Here is a 16,407-nt window from a genome sequence, read left to right on the forward strand (position 1 = left end):
CAAGATCTGAAGTGGAGATGTCACTTCTGATTGCACAATGTTTACCAATATTTTTGACTCTTTAGATTCTGACGCAGTTCATGTCCACCTGTTGCAAAAATATGGGCAATATTCAAACTTGGGCTGATAAGTGCCAAGTAACATTGTTTGGCACTCTGTGTGGTGCAAATGGCCTTTTCCAACCAAAATCAATATAACCATCACCACTTGACACTCAATAGCACTAACACTGCTGACTCCCCCACTATCAACATGCTGGGAGTTACTATCTACCCGGAATTGAACTGGACAAGCCATATTAATACCATTGGAATTCTCTTCAGTTGCGTGTTAAGTTTTAGATTGTTCATAGGATGTAGACATTGCTGGGTGAGCAATAAATGTTTCCCAGACAGCAAAATGTCAACCACACTGCTGTGCATCTGGAGTCATACATAGCCCAGGCCAGGTAAGGAAGGTCGCTCTTGAAAACAATTAGCAATCGTTACATGGTCACCACTGAGCTAGTTTATTTTTTTAAAAAGTGCAGATTTTATTGAATTCAAGGGTCATTATCCAGCAAGGTGGGATTCAAACCCACATGGTAGGGAAGCTCTTGGAGAAAATTACTGAGGAGCAGGATATATGCGCATTTGAAAGAAAATGGATTAGTTAGTGACAGGCAGCATGGTTTTGTACAGAGAAGGTCATGTCTCACCAATGTGATCAAATTTTTTGAAGAGGTGACAAAAATAATTGATGAGGAAGGCTGTGGTTGTCATTTATATTGACTTTAGTAAGGCATTTGATAAAGCCTCACGCAGCAGATTAGTATAACAACTGAAATTACACGGGATTCAGGGTGGGCTGGCTAGATAGATATAAAACTGGCATGGTCATAGAAAACAGAGGGTAATGGTGGAAGAGTGTTTTTCAGAATAGAGACCAGTAAGTAGTGGTGTTCCACAGAGGTCAGTCTTAGGTCCTCTGTTGTTTACAAATGAATCTGGAGGAAAATGTGGGTGGTCTAATTAGTGAGTTTGCAGATGACATGAAGACTGATGGAGTTGCTGACAGTGTCGATGATTATGAAAGGACACAAGAGATGTAGATAGATTGGTGACTTGGGCACAGACACAGCAGATGGAGTTTAATGCAGAAAAATGTGTGGTGATGCATTTTGGAGGATCAAATTTAGGTGTTGAATTATACTGATAACGACAGAATCCTTAGGAACATTAAACATACAGACGGATCTGGGTGTGCAGGTTCACAGTTCCCTAGAAGTGGCAACACAGGTGGCCAAGGTGATTAAGAATGTTTATGGCATGTAAATACACCAAGCTCCAGCCAGTGAAGGCAAGAGTTGGCAAAACCTGTTGCAGCTATACAAAACCCTTGTTAGGCCATATTTGAAAAATTGTGCGCAGTTTTGGTCGCCACACTACCAGAAGGACATGGAAGCTTTGGAGAGAGCGCAGAGAAGGTTCACCAGGATACTGCCCAGTTTCAAGGGCATTAGCTACGAGGAAAGATTAAAAAGGCAAGCACTGTTTTCACTGGAAAGACAGCAGTTGACAGGTGACCTGATAGAAGTCTACAAAATTATGAGGGGGATAGGCAGAGTTGATAGGCAGATGCTTTTCCCCAGGGTTGAAGTTCCAATTATACAGGGGCACAGGTTCAAGGTGAGAGGGCAAGAATGTTCAAGGAGGTGTGCGAGGGAAGTTTTTCCACAAAGAGAGTGGGAGGACCCTGGAGAGCACTGCCAGAGGTCGTGGAGGAAGCAGACATTTTGGCAATATTTAAGGGCCATCTGAAAGGTTACACGAATAAGGAGGGAATACAGGGATACACACCAAATAAGGTTTGATCTTTAGATTAGTCAGGGTGTGATAATTGGCAGAGGCTTGGGAGGGCCAAAGAGCCTGTTCCTGTGTCGCACTTCCGAGCCTTTGCTCTTATCCTCAGAATATTAAAGTGGGATTCTGGGTTACTCGACCAGTGACATTGCCACTACACCACCCTCTCCCCATCCCCAACTTCACTAACTCAAGAACCTTGACACAACCCGAGTCAAAGCATCTCTGTTTACATGTTTTTCCTGTGTCTGCGTGGGTTTCTTCAGGATGTTCTGGTTTCCTCCCCCCGTCTGAAGATGTGCAGCCGAGGTGGATTGGCCATGCTAAATTGCTCAATTGTGTTCAGGGATGTTTTGATTAGGTGGGTGAAAGGGAGATGGTTCTGGGTGGGATGCTCTGAGAGTCGGTGTGGACTTGTTGGGCCAAAGGGCCTGTTTCCATTCTGTTGAAATTCTATAATCTAATCTAATCCCTTTTAAGTGGCCCGCATCATCACATTAAAAAGTTAATTCCTCCACCATTATAGCCAGTGGTAGCAATGTGCACTATGTGTAAAATGCACTACTGCAATTCACCAAAGCTTTCAACAACACTTTCCAAACCCGTGACTCTATCATCCGAAAGGACAAGGCAGCAGATACATGTGAACACCACCACCAGCAACATCCTCTCCAAACAGTCACCATCCTGCCTTAGAGCTATACCATCACTATCGCTGGGTCAAACGTCTGGACATCTCTTCCTAACAGCCTCATGTATCTACTTATATCAGACAGACTTTGGTAGTTCAAGGAAGTGGTTCAACTTCATTTTCAAGGGTAATTATGAAATTGAATCAAATCATTTATTGTCACATGTATTCAATGTAAAAATACAATGAAAAGTGTATACCTTCACCGTCCATACATGGTACCATTCATATTAACTTAGAATAAGACAAGAGAAAGAAAAACTTTCCTTTCTACTGCCACAGTCACACTTTAAGCTTTCCAACCATGCCATGCCTCTGCCAGTGTATTAAATGCTGTGCTGGCCAGCAACACCCAAAAAAATTGGAAGAATAATATTTTAAAAACATGTGAAGTGGCTATAATGGATACCATTTACAAAACGCACAATTGCAACTCACCAAAAGTGCATTTAACAGCACTTTCCAAATACATAACCATCACCAAATAGTGATATTGGGAACTGCAGATGCTGGAGAATCCAAGATAATAAAGTGTGAAGCTGGATGAACACAGCAGGCCCAGCAGCATCTCAGGAGCACAAAAGCTGACGTTTCGGGCCTAGACCCTTCATCAGAGAGGGGGATGGGGTGAGGGTTCGGGAAAAAATAGGGAGGGGGGGAGGCGGACCGAAGATGGAGAGAAAAGAAGATAGGTGGAGAGGAGAGTATAGGTGGGGAGGTAGGGAGGGGCTAGGTCAGTCCAGGGAAGACGGACAGGTCAAGCAGGTGGGATGAGGTTAGTAGGTAGGAAATGGAGGTGCAGCTTGAGGTGGGAGGAAGGGATGGGTGAGAGGAAGAACAGGTTAGAGAGGCAGAGACAGGCTGGGCTGGTTTTGGGATGCAGTGGGGGGGGGAGGGGAAGAGCTGGGCTGGTTGTGTGGTGTAGTGGGGAGAGGGGACGAACTGGGCTGGTTTTGGGATGCGGAGGGGGAAGGGGAGATTTTGAAGCTGGTGAAGTCCACATTGATACCATTGGGCTGCAGGGTTCCCAAGCGGAATAGGAGTTGCTGTTCCTGCAACCTTTGGGTGGCATCATTGTGGCACTGCAGGAGGCCCATGATGGACATGTCATCTAAAGAATGGGAGGGGGAGTTGAAATGGTTCGCGACTGGGAGGTGCAGTTGTTTATTGCGAACCGAACGGAGGTGTTCTGCAAAGCGGTCCCCAAGCCTCCGCTTGGTTTCCCCAATGTAGAGGAAGCCACACCGGGTACAATGGGTATAGTATACCACATTGGCGGACGTGCAGGTGAACCTCTGCTTTATATGGAAAGTTATCTTGGGGCCTGGGATAGGGGTGAGGGAGGTGGTGTGGGGTAAGTGTAGCATTTCCTGCGGTTGCAGGGGAAGGTGCCGGGTGTGGTGGGGTTGGAGGGCAGTGTGGAGCGAACAAGGGAGTCATGGAGAGAGTGGTCTCTCCGGAAAGCAGACAAGGGTGGGGATGGAAAATAGTACCAAACAGTATTGAATCGGGGGAAAAGTAAAATAAATAATACTGCCGGCCAGATGCTGAAATGCTTTAATGGCTCAAAAAGTTGCTATTAAATCAGGTTACATTTATGCACAATGTCTCTCTTGTCTTTCAGGAGAAATACAAAGAAATGTATTCAAACTAATTCTAATCAGATTAATGCCCGATTGTTAAGAGATGCAAAAAAACAGACTGTTTGTATTCACAGAAAGGTAGCAAGCTTGGACAACAATTTACATTTCCACATCAGCATGATGTCGTTAAAAAGTCCCAAATTACATCACTGAAGAAGCATTACCACATAAAATTTGACACTGAGCTACAAATGGTCAGGCAACAAAAAACTGCGTCCAGTGTTAGCTTCTTAGGAGTATTCTAAATATGGAAAGAGAGCTTGTTATGATCACCATAAGACTATATCATTGACGGTAGAATGAAACATGGGTTTGACAGATCATTATTAATATTTAATCAGTAAAACATACTGTAAAATGTTTCACAGAAGACAGCAATTTTTCCTTAACAACAAAACGGGCGGCATGGTGGCTCAGTGGTTAGCACTGCAGCCTCACAGTGCCAGGGACCCAGGTTCAATTCCAGCCTCGGGTGACTGTCCCTGTGGAGTTTGCACATTCTCCCCATGTCTGTGAGAGTTTCCTCCGGGTGCTCCAGTTTCCTCCTACAGTCCAAAGATGTGCAGGCTAGGTGGATCAGCCGTGCTAAATTGCCCATAGTGTTCAGGGATGTGTGGGTTATAGGGGGATGGGTCTGGGTGGGATGCTTCAAGGGGCAGTGTTCACTTGTTGGGCCGAAGGGCCTGTTTCCACACTGTAGGGAATCTGAAACTGCAGTTTACAACACAGAAGAAAAAGAATCTAGCTAAGTACAGTTAGAATGATCTTAAATCATATAACCAAACAATGTTTCAAACTGTTTCCCAAACAATATCCATTGCAAAGACTGAAGTCCAGAGATATTAGATCCCTATCTATTACTCCTGGATCCCAGCCAAGACTTTTTGATTTGCTCTGGTTCAAGGCAGGTTATCACAAATCATTAAAATGCCTGTGTGAGGAGGGATGAACTTGTTCCCATTCTTCATTCATCCACACCCTTGGTTGGCCACAACAAGGCTAATTTATAAATGGATATCTTTATGACAGAGCCAATGAACCTACATTGTAAAAGAGACAATTTAACCAGGCAGAGAGTCAATTTGTTAAATGTGAGAAAATGAGTAACACAACATACATACAACCAGATTAAAGATAAGGCGAATCCAAAAATATAAAGAGTTAGAGGAAATAGGTAAGTGGCTCAGTCTCTGAACTGGTTGAGAAGAGCAGAGCCCTCTCTCCATCCCCGCCTCTGATGAAGGGTCTAGGCCCAAAGCGTCAGCTTTTGTGCTCCTGAGATGCTGCTTGGCCGGCTGTGATCATCCAGCTTCACACTTTGTTATCTTAGTTAAGTATTGCAGCCAGGTACAATAGTTGATTTCAAGATTTTTAGTTTTCCCAGTTTGGTCGAGATTCCTTTTGACCAATGCTGAATTCCAGAATTCATGGTGATAACAGTCCTGTTGTTTTCCTGTTTCCTACTGTCTTCTCACTATCTGCTTAGCTGCTCGTACTCAGAGTAATAGTCCCTTCACCTGCAATACTGGGCTAATGAGGGGATTGTTCTTCCATTGGGACCTTCACAACACACTAATGCATGATCCCAGGACAGTACACAGGAGGCACCTTCACTCAGTGGAAGACACAAGAACATAGAACATAGAACACAGAACATTACAGCACAGTACAGGGCCTTTGGCCCTCGATGTTGTGCCGACCTGTCATACCGATCGCAAGCCCATCTAACCTACACTATTCCATGTACGTCCATATGCTTATCCAATGACGACTTAAATGTACCTAAAGTTGGCAAATCTACTACCGTTGCAGGCAAAGCGTTCCATTCCCTTACTACTCACTGAGTAAAGAAACTACCTCTGACATCTGTCCTATATCTTTCACCCCTCAATTTAAAGCTATGCCCCCTCGTGCTCGCCGTCACCATCCTAGGAAAAAGGCTCTCCCTATCCACCCTATCTAACCCTCTGATTATTTTACATGTTTCACTTAAGTCACCTCTCAACCTTCTTTTCTCTAATGAAAACATCCTCAAGTCCCTCAGCCTTTCCTCATAAGACCTTCCCTCCATACCAGGCAACATCCTAGTAAATCTCCTCTGCACCCTTTCCAAAGCTTCCACATCCTTCTTATAATGCGGTGACCAGAACTGTACACAATACTCCAAGTGCGGCCACACCAGAGTTTTGTACAGCTTCACCATAACCTCTTGGTTCCGGAACTCAATTCCTCTATTAATAAAAGCTAAAACACTGTATGCCTTCTTAACAGCCCTGTCAACCTGGGTGGCAACTTTCAAGGATCAAGGATCCACCTAGCCTGCACATCTTTGGACTGTAGGAGGAAACTGGAGCACACGGAGGAAACTCTCACAGACACGGGGAGAACATGCAAACTCCACAGAGACAGTCACCCGAGGCTGGAATTGAACCCGGGTCCCTGGCGCTGTGAGGCTGCAGTGCTAACCACTGAGCCACCGTGCCGCCCGTTTTGTTTGTTAAGATAAAATCGCTGTCTTCTGTGAAACATGTTACAGTATGTTTTACTGATTAAATATTAATAATGATCTGTCAAACCCATGTTTCATTCTACAGTCAATGATATGGACACCGAGATCTCTCTGCTCATCTACACTACTAAGAATCTTACCATTAGCCCAGTACTTTGCATTCCAGTTACTCCTACCAAAGTGCATCACCTCACACTTGTCTGCATTAAACTCCATTTGCCACCTCTCAGCCCAGCTCTGCAGCTTATCTATGTCTCTCTGCAACCTACAGCATCCTTCGTCACTATCCACAACTCCACCGACCTTTGTGTCGTCTGCAAATTTACTAACCCATCCTTCTACGCCCTCATCTAGGTCATTTACAAAAAATGACAAACAGCAGTGGACCCAACACCGACCATTGCGGTACACCACTAGTAACTGGTCTTCAGGATGAACATTTCCCACCTACTACCACCCTCTGTCTTCTTTCAGCAAGCCAATTTCCGATCCAAACTGCTATATCTCTCACAATTCCATTCCTCCGCATTTTGAACAATAGCCTACTGTGGGGAACCTTTTCGAACGCCTTGCTGAAATCCATATACACCACATCAACCGGTTTACTCTCATCTACCTGTTTGGTCACCGTGAAGTGTCCCAGTAGAACACTCTAGTAGAATTCAAACTGGCTTTTTAAAAATACAGGGCATCCTCATTTTGAGCTTACTGTTGCACATAGTCTCATCAGCCCTTTTTATCTCTGAAGTCACAAGATATCAAAATCGTGTTATTTTCTTCTTCCTTTGAAGGTTTGTGGTTTGCAGTTCTCTTCAAATCTTGCGGTGATGTTCCGTGCGTCTTTCTCTTCAAACAGCCACTTAATTGACATCTATCATGGACAAGAATGCTCCCCATCTCTGGCAAAAGTACAATTTAGAGATAGTGTAGATGTTGACCTTTGTAAATTTTTAAAGCCAGTATAAAGTGTTGGGTTTCAGATATTATTCGATTAATCCACCACTAAACTTTAATCAAAGCACACTTCATTCTTATAGCAGTTAAAATCCAACAAAAGGAAGGATTAACAAATCTTTATCTTGTTAAATGTTTCCATTGAGTAATGTATAATTTAACCACTAATGATCAACTGTTCCAATACAGGCAGTGTTCCATAAACAGACCATGTGACAAACAGGCAATTCAGCAAAACGGTTACAGTTATTATTCTCATGTGCTGACTCAATTGATCAATCTGCCCCTATTGATTTGTAAGAGGAAGACTTGCAGTCTAAGATCCAGCTGCACAAAACTCAAGCTTTTACTTTCAGTAGCCAGCAGAAAACTTCCAAACTGACTGAAAGCTCCTGGTCAGCCATGACCCCTCCTACTCATGATTCTTTTGTTTTTCATTTTAAAATAAAAACGCCCGGGGAATGCAAAAGCTGTTTATTTTTTTCTTTATTGATTCACAGGATGAGGGTATCGCTGACTGGACAACATTTACAGCCCGTCCTTAATTGTAATGAGTCAGTCAATCACATTGCTGGGGGTCTGGAGTCACATGCAGGCCAGACTAGGTAAGGATGGTAGCTTTGTTCCCTAACAGACATTAGTGAACCAGATGGGATTTTCCTGACAATCGATAATGGATTCATACTCATCATTAGATTCTTAATTCCAGGTATTTATTGAACTCAAATTCCACCATCTGCTACGGCAGGATTCGAATCCAGGTCCCCAGAACCTGAGATAATGGGAACTGCAGATGCTGGAGAATCCAAGATAATAAAATGTGAGGCTGGATGAACACAGCAGGCCCAGCAGCATCTCAGGAGCACAAAAGCTGACGTTTCGGGCCTAGACCCTTCATCAGAGAGGGGGATGGGGTGAGGGTTCTGGAATAAATAGGGAGAGAGGGGGAGGCAGACCGAAGATGGAGAAAAAAGAAGATAGGTGGAGAGAGTGTAGGTGGGGAGGTAGGGAGGGGATAGGTCAGTCCAGGGAAGACGGACAGGTCAAGGAGGTGGGATGAGGTTAGTAGGTAGGAGACGGAGGTGCGGCTTGGGGTGGGAGGAAAGAATGGGTGAGAGGAAGAACAGGTTAGGGAGGCAGAGACAGGTTGGACTGGTTTTGGGATGCAGTGGGTGGAGGGGACGAACTGGGCTGGTTGTGTGGTGCAGTGGCCACACAACCAGCCCAGTTCGTCCCCTCCCCCCACTGCACCACACAACCAGCCCAGCTCTTCCCCCCCACCCACTGCATCCCAAAACCAGTCCACCCTGTCTCTGCCTCCCTAACCTGTTCTCCCTCTCACCCATCCCTTCCTCCCACCCCAAGCCGCACCCCCATCTACCTACTAACCTCATCCCTTTCCTTGACCTGTCCGTCTTCCCTGGACTGACCTATCTCCTCCCTACCTCCCCACCTATACTCTCCTCTCCACCTATCTTCTTTTCTCTCCATCTTCGGTCTGCCTCCCCCTCTCTCCCTATTTATTCCAGAACCCTCACCCCATCCCCCTCTCTGAAGAAGGGTCTAGGCCTGAAACGTCAGCTTTTGTGCTCCTGAGATGATGCTGGGCCTGCTGTGTTCATCCAGCCTCACATTTTATTACCCCAGAACCTGATCTGGGTCTCTGGATTAATAGTCCAGTGATATTACCACTTGGCCCTGGCTGCCTATCAACTACCTGGCAGGAGATATTTCAGCACCACTGACAATAACCAAGAGATACAGTACAGAACTCCTCTCTTAAAGCCACAGTATCGTCACAATCCGCAACCATTTTGGTTGAGTAAGCCCTGTTAACAAATTCGTTTCACAAGTGCAAGTTTAAAAAGTGTGAAGGAAGGCTTTCGGCCAAAACGTGGACTTCCCTGCTCCTCGGATGCTTTCTGACCTGCTGTTCTTTCCTGGCTTCACATCTATTGACCCTGAGTAGGGTGAGGGTTGGCCAAGTGCATGGAGTTAGTTTGTTGGGCACAGGGAAAAGCAGTTCTGCCTTTGTTGATCTGCGAATGTATAAAACAGGCATTTAACTCATGGATCAGGCCATTCTCAATTTCCAGATTTCTAAGGGATCTGCATGTAGCAGATTTTAGTCTTCTGTTGATGCCTGGCTTTAGACTGGGAAATCTAAAATATGAAGCTGTGTTAGCAAATTTGGACGTCCAATTCCTCTTGGCTCTCCATTATTTGCATGTCACAGGTGAGAAAGAGCTTGGGTCATACCCCTGTACACACCTCTTACAAGGTCTAGGCCAAAATGGTGAGCATCACAGAAAATTTGAATTTTGATCCCCTTTTCCTGTTATTTTTGTGTGCTTACTTTGGAGTTTTTGAAGCCTAAAAAGAAAGTGTCATTGGAGAGTTTTCTACCAATGTGGCAAGGCTACATAGAGCTCACATTTTAACAAACTACTAAAAATTTTGACAACTTCAAATGTAATTGTTAAATGCTGTATTCTGTTTAGCTGCAGTAATCACAATGAAAAGCACGTTAACCAATGTTGTTTTAAGTTATAGTTCAGTGTTGAAATGCATTTGGGTATCAGTCCTATTAAGAAAACTATTTTTACGCTTTGAAAATGGAATTAAACCATGCTTGGAATTCCCAGTGGAATAATCAGAACAGATTAAAATACATGGAGTCCTTTAAAATTACAACAAAACTTTCAGCAGCATTTGCTGGCAAGTTTAAAAAAAACATTGGAGGTGATGGTATTCCCATATTTCTGATGGCCGTGTCCCTCGAGATGGAAGTGGTCGTGGATTTGGAAGGTACTGTCCGAGGATCTTTGGTGAATTTCTGCAGTGCATCTTGTAGATAGTACACACTGCTGCAACTGAGCTTCAGTGGTTGAGGGAGTCGATGCTTGTGGATGTAGTGTTAATCCAGTGGGCTACTTTGTCCTGGATGGTATCAAGCTTCTAGAGCATTGGTGGGGCTGCACCCATGCAGGCAAGTGGGGAGTATTCCATCACACTCCTGCCTTGTGCCTTGTAGATGGCAGACAGGCTTTAAGAAGTCGGGAAGGGAGTTACTTGGGGCAGTATTCTGAGCTTCTGGCCTGCTCTTGTAGCCACTGTGTTTATGTGGGGAGTCCAGTTGAGTTTCTGGTTAATGGTAAACCCCACAACATTGATAGTGGGGGATTCAGTGATGGTAACATCATTGAATGTCAAGGGGTGGAGGTTAGATTGTCTCTTATTGGTGATGGTCATTGCCGTGACATGAATGTCACTTGCCACTTGTCAGCCCAAGCCTGGAAAGTGTCCAGATCTTGTTGCACTTGAACACAGATTGCTTCAGTATCTGAGGGGTCATAAGGGGTGCTGAACATTGCGCAATCATTGGTGAACATCCCCACTTTTACCTTATCGTGAAGGGAAGGTTATTAATGAAGCAGCTGAAGACGGTTGGGGCTAGGACACTACCCTGATGAACTTCTGCAGAGATGTCCTGGAATTGAGATGATTGACCTCCAACAATCATGACTATCTTCCTCTGTGTCAGATCCGACTCCATGACTCCAATCACCGGAGAGTTTGGCCCCTGATACCCATTGATTCCAGTTTTGCTAGGGCTCCTTAGTGTCACACTCAGTTGTATGCAGCCTTGCTTCCACACTGCATATGTCTGTGATATTATAAGCTAAACGGTCAATGAGCTGAACAGATACTTCAATGTGAAAAACTAGATTATTTGCTGATTGTTGGACCCAAATTACAATCACTCTCACCCTGTTAGTGAACTAACATTCCGGCCTAAACAGAATCACTGGAATTCACTCAATACAAAAGTGACCCTGTTAGGGGCTCTTGTGATGCAGTAGTCGTTCCTCTACCTCTGACCCAGGTTCAAGTCCCACCTGCTTCAAAAGGTGTGAACGGCCTGATTAAAAAATAACCTAAAAAAGGTGCTCCCCATTTAAAAAAAAACTCTAGGTCAAACCTGGATTTCCTACAGAATTACCTCTGGCATCCTTCCCAGTATCTCAGCCAGTAGGGAATTTCAGATAGGAACCAAATAAATCCCTTTCTTCCCATCTCTGATGAACTACAACGAGCACCCCATCCGCCTCCCACAGCTTACTGCCAGTGTTGAAATGGTGTTAAACTTGGAATCAAGTTTATGCAGGCATGAAAAAGATAAATACATCTACCTCTCCACAATCTTTGCACGAATTGCCTAGAACAGCAAAGTAAATACAATATCCATAACTAAACACAGAATAGCAGAGAAAGTTATTTTGTTCTCCCAATACTCAGGCTACATTATAAAAACAGGCGCACGGTACAGATTACAGAAGTAATTTACTGAACTAGCAAGTGTTCACCCACAATCTACATCCATACATCTAAAAAAAGTTATGAAATGGAATTCCAGAAATCTTTTAGGAGGTGAAATACAACTGCAATATGTGAGCATGAGAAATCTTAGATTGTCACTAGATTCTAACTGGTTTCCCTGTGTTCGTCAGACGAACGACTAAGGACATGTGATGAGCTCATCACTGCTGAACACAAGCCTGCGCATTACTTTGTATGGTTACCTCGCTGCAAGATGTAGCCAGACTGCTGGATGTTAATAACACACGTTGTGCAGCAAGGCAGGCAACTGGCAACCCCAGTGATGCTGACAACAGCAAACTGGTAAAGCAAATGGAACATTGTATTAGCTTGAAAGTATATTGTTCCTCTTTGCCTCCAAACATTCTTTCATAACTAACTATTTGCATGGTCAAATGACTTTTAAAAAAGCCCATTCAGTAGAAGTGCAACCCGCAGTTTAAGATCACTGCCCAGAAGGCATATGTTAAATATAATCACTCTTTAATTCACGTATTCCTATAACAAATCACCATAGGTGATCTATGGTCCAGAATTTGACACCAATAATGAAAACATGGAAATCAAGATTGCATATTTTTGTTATCTATTATCAGGATTTTCTTTCTAAAACAGAGGTATGTTTGAATGAACATTCAAACAAACATGTTGTACCTCTAGAAACTGACTGATCCAAAAACAACCCATAAGATGCAAGACCAGAAGTAGGCCATTCAGCCCATTGAGTCTGCTCTGCTATTCATTGAGTTCATGGCTGACCTGATAATCCTCAAGTCCATTTTCCCCCTTTTTCCTGATTTCTCTCTTGATTCCCTACTGGCTAAAAAATCTGTCTACCTGTCTGTCTGTCTCTGGTTTCAGTACACTTAAGGCCCCAGCCTCGACAATCCAGCATGGAGTGGCATGGTAGCTCAATAGTTAGTATTGTTGCCTCACAGTGCCAGTAACTCGGGTTCGACTCCACCCTTGGGTGACTGTGTGGAGTTTGTACGTCATTCCCACGTCTGTGCAGGATTCTTCCGGGTGTCCTGGTTTCCTCACATGAGATGTTCAGGTTACGTGGTTTGACCGTGCGAAATGCAGGGTGATAGGATAGGAAGTGGACCTAGGTGGGATAATCTTTGGAGAGTCTGTGTGGTTTTGACAGATCCAATGGCCAGTATCTATAAACCCACTGCGGTAAAGAATTTGACAGATTCAATACCATCAGTGAGAAATATCCTTCTCATTCATCTTAAGTGGGTGATACCTTTTCTGCTATTATTCCCTTTGGTTTTAGAACTCCCACAAAGGAAAACAACCTTCCACATCCACCCTGTCAAGTCCCCTACAAACAATATGTTTCAATAAGATTGCCTCTCATTAATCTGAACTCCAAGAATAAAAGCCTAATTTACTTAACTTCTCCTACCTGAATCAACCTAGTGAATCTTTTCTGGACTGCTTCCAATGCCAGTATATTTCCTCAGACAACTGGATCAAAACTGTTCATAGGAATCTACCTGTGATTTATGTAGTGCCTTACATAGTTTTAGCAAGACTTCTGTTTTTATACGCCATTTACTTTGTAATAATGGCCAAGATTCCCTTTGCCTTCCCTATCACCTGAACTTGAACACTAGCTTTTTGTGACAGTCCATGGACTTGCCTCATTAAATTTCTAAGTTAATAGTTTTCCTTCAAACAACATCACTAAAACAGAAGAGGATTTTATAGAATCATCTGGCCATAGAACTCATCCAGTTCACTAATGTCCTTTAGGGATGGAAATTGTCATTCTTACCTAATCTGGACTACATGACACTCCAGACGCTCAGCAATGCAATTGATTCTTAACTCCCCTCTAGACAATTAGGGGTGGGCAATAAATGCTGACTGGCCAGCAACACACTCATCCCATGAACGGATAAAGAAAAAAAAGCTCAGAAATGGAGCCTTTGGTCTAACTCATCTATCCCAAACAGGTTTCCCAAACTATATCCCTCAAAGCCCTTACTGTACCTGTCCAAATGTCTTTTAAATGTTGCGACTGAACCTGCATCTACCACTTCTTTTGGCAGTTTGTTCCATCTACGAACCACCCTCGGTGAGAAAACGTTGTCAAATGTGGAGCTAGAAAAGCACAGGTCAGGCAGCATCAGACGAGCAGGAAAGTCAACGTTTCTGGCCAAAACTCTTTGTTAGGTTTCAGCCCAAAATGTTGACTTTCCTGCTCCTCAGATGCTCTGACCTGCTGTGCTTTTCCAGCTCCACATTTATTGACTCTAGCTTTCAGCATCTGCAGTCCTTACTGTCTCCAACTCGGTGTGAAAAAGTCGTCCCTCAGGCCCATTGTAAATCTTTCTGTAAATTAAAATTTAGAGAATTTTAATTTTCTAAAAATTAAAAAAATAATAAGTTTTCACCTTAAAATCTTGCCCTCTACTTTTGAACACCCATTGCTGCAGGAAAGAAAAGCTTTGCTCTTCACCTTACCCATGCCCCTCATGATTTTAAAAACAAATTCAAGGCTTGTTTTACCAATCGCTCATCATTCCCATTTTTCAGACATTCTTTCTAGCTCCTTAAAAACAAGCATTAAGTCTGGTGCACGTTAAAATGAGCCTTAACACCTCTCTGGTCCCTTTTCTGAAACTGCAGAAATGAGCACCATTAGGATTTCTCAATGCTCCCTGCATAATAGACAATTATTGTTGTAATGAAAGATTTATACATAGTTGCTGTGGAACCAGGAAGGAATACTCCCCTAGCTCCAGTAAACTCAGAACGCACATCCTATTATCATCTTTTTCCCGGAACAACCGGCGGGCTTCAGAGGCAAATGATCCAACAATCAACTTCAGAAAGAGCGTAAACGACGTGGAAAACCACCACAAGGTGCAATCGTCAGGTCATGTAACCAGGCCTTGGCGCGTTTTAATGCTGACAATGGGAGCTTGAAATATAGAGACTGATTCGAGGCTTTTGCAAGCTCTCAAGATCGTAAAAGGCGCTTTAGAAATGCAGGTCTTTTCATTTCCTTGATTAACAAATGCCTGATCATGCTTTGCGTATGAAACATGGCGAAGCAACCTTTAAAATCTCTCAAAAGGCATAGCAGCAGCATAACAAATAATTCCTACTTAGCAACAAATTTGAATTAGTCTGGAGACTGGATCAACACTGCTAAGAAAGAAAATACGTAACTGCAAAAACCGACACCTACCATCGTGACAGATGGTTTTCCTGGGAACTGAATCTTTAGCCAAGCCCAAAACGTAGGCTCTACTGGAACACAAAATTGCAACGTAAACTGCCAGAACCGGAGATCCTCGTTTCATCGTGTTGTTTTCTTTTTAAATACAATCCCGAAACTAAATGGGAAAATCCCAAAAATGCGATATCCACTGTTATTTTTTTCCCGATCCTCTTTCCCGGTTGTAATTTGCATCAGAGTCGTCAATATGATCACACAAAGAAGAAACAAAGTGCACACAAGGAGACCAGGTGTTTGAAATAAAAGCCAGAAGCTCTTTTCCTTCTTACAAAATGCATTTAAAACAAACTTTTCGTCACCAATTCCTGCTTTACACTTAGATTGCTGCTCACACCCAAATCCTCCAGAGTTTATTAAACTTTTTACTCCTGGAAAAAATACTTGATGTCGGCAGTCGGAAGCGTTACGCAGTCACTTTTTATTAATGTATCTTTTCTGGCTTTGCAACACCAGGTAGCGCAGGATGCGTGAATCAGTGGGCGGACTGGATTTGAGTCACAGCCTATCTGTACCTAAGAAAACTCCACCCTCTCTCATCCGTTCCCAACAGATACCAATAAACTTATCTCCTTTCGGAACCCGTAAGAATGTTTTCTCTCGCTTAAATTGCACTGTATGACTCATCGTGTTAGGTCCAGTCGATTGTTCTTTCGTTTTATTTTTAAAGTTTGGTACCGTCACCACTTTTCCCCGGGACAATTAGTGTGGCCAACACATGCCGATCGATACCCGTTTCCCGTGAATGATTTCTTCTTAAAAAGTCGTACATCTTATATATCGCCAGTGGGGCGTTTCTTAAAGCAAAGAACGATTCCACACACCCCCTCCCCATCAACAAACACACACACCCAAAGCAAACTTCCTCATTTACATATCTTCAATAAGGCTTTTGATAAGGTCTCACATGGCAGACTGGTTTGAGACGTTAAATGTCAATTGAATCCTGAGCAATTTGGCAAATTGGATCCAAAATTAGCTGGTGGCTGGTTCGAAGTCACACGACACTAGGTTACAGTCCAGAGATAATGGGAACTGCAGATGCTGGAGATTCCAAGATAATAAAATGTGAGGCTGGATGAACACAGCAGGCCAAGCAGCATCTCAGGAGCACAAAAGCTGACGTTTCGGGCCTA

General features: G+C 43.6%; 1 protein-coding gene across 2 annotated transcripts in view; it reads right to left on the reverse strand.

The window, feature by feature from the left end:
- The window catches only part of sema4f (sema domain, immunoglobulin domain (Ig), transmembrane domain (TM) and short cytoplasmic domain, (semaphorin) 4F), a 208,451-nt gene extending 192,451 nt beyond the window's left edge, over nt 1–16,000 (reverse strand). Inside the window, exon 1 of one of the 2 annotated variants that reach the window (XM_048541544.2) lies at nt 15,224–16,000. In XM_048541544.2, the coding sequence (XP_048397501.1) occupies nt 15,224–15,338 (115 nt within the window). In that variant the 5' untranslated portion in view covers nt 15,339–16,000. Of the gene's footprint in view, nt 1–14,019; nt 14,217–15,223 lie in introns of those variants that run through there. The other variant, XM_059650542.1, reaches the window with a different exon arrangement.
- Between the last annotated feature and the right edge of the window lie 407 nt (nt 16,001–16,407).

Source organism: Stegostoma tigrinum, chromosome 1 (assembly GCF_030684315.1).
Source record: "Stegostoma tigrinum isolate sSteTig4 chromosome 1, sSteTig4.hap1, whole genome shotgun sequence".
In the NCBI taxonomy this organism is placed as follows: domain Eukaryota; kingdom Metazoa; phylum Chordata; class Chondrichthyes; order Orectolobiformes; family Stegostomatidae; genus Stegostoma; species Stegostoma tigrinum.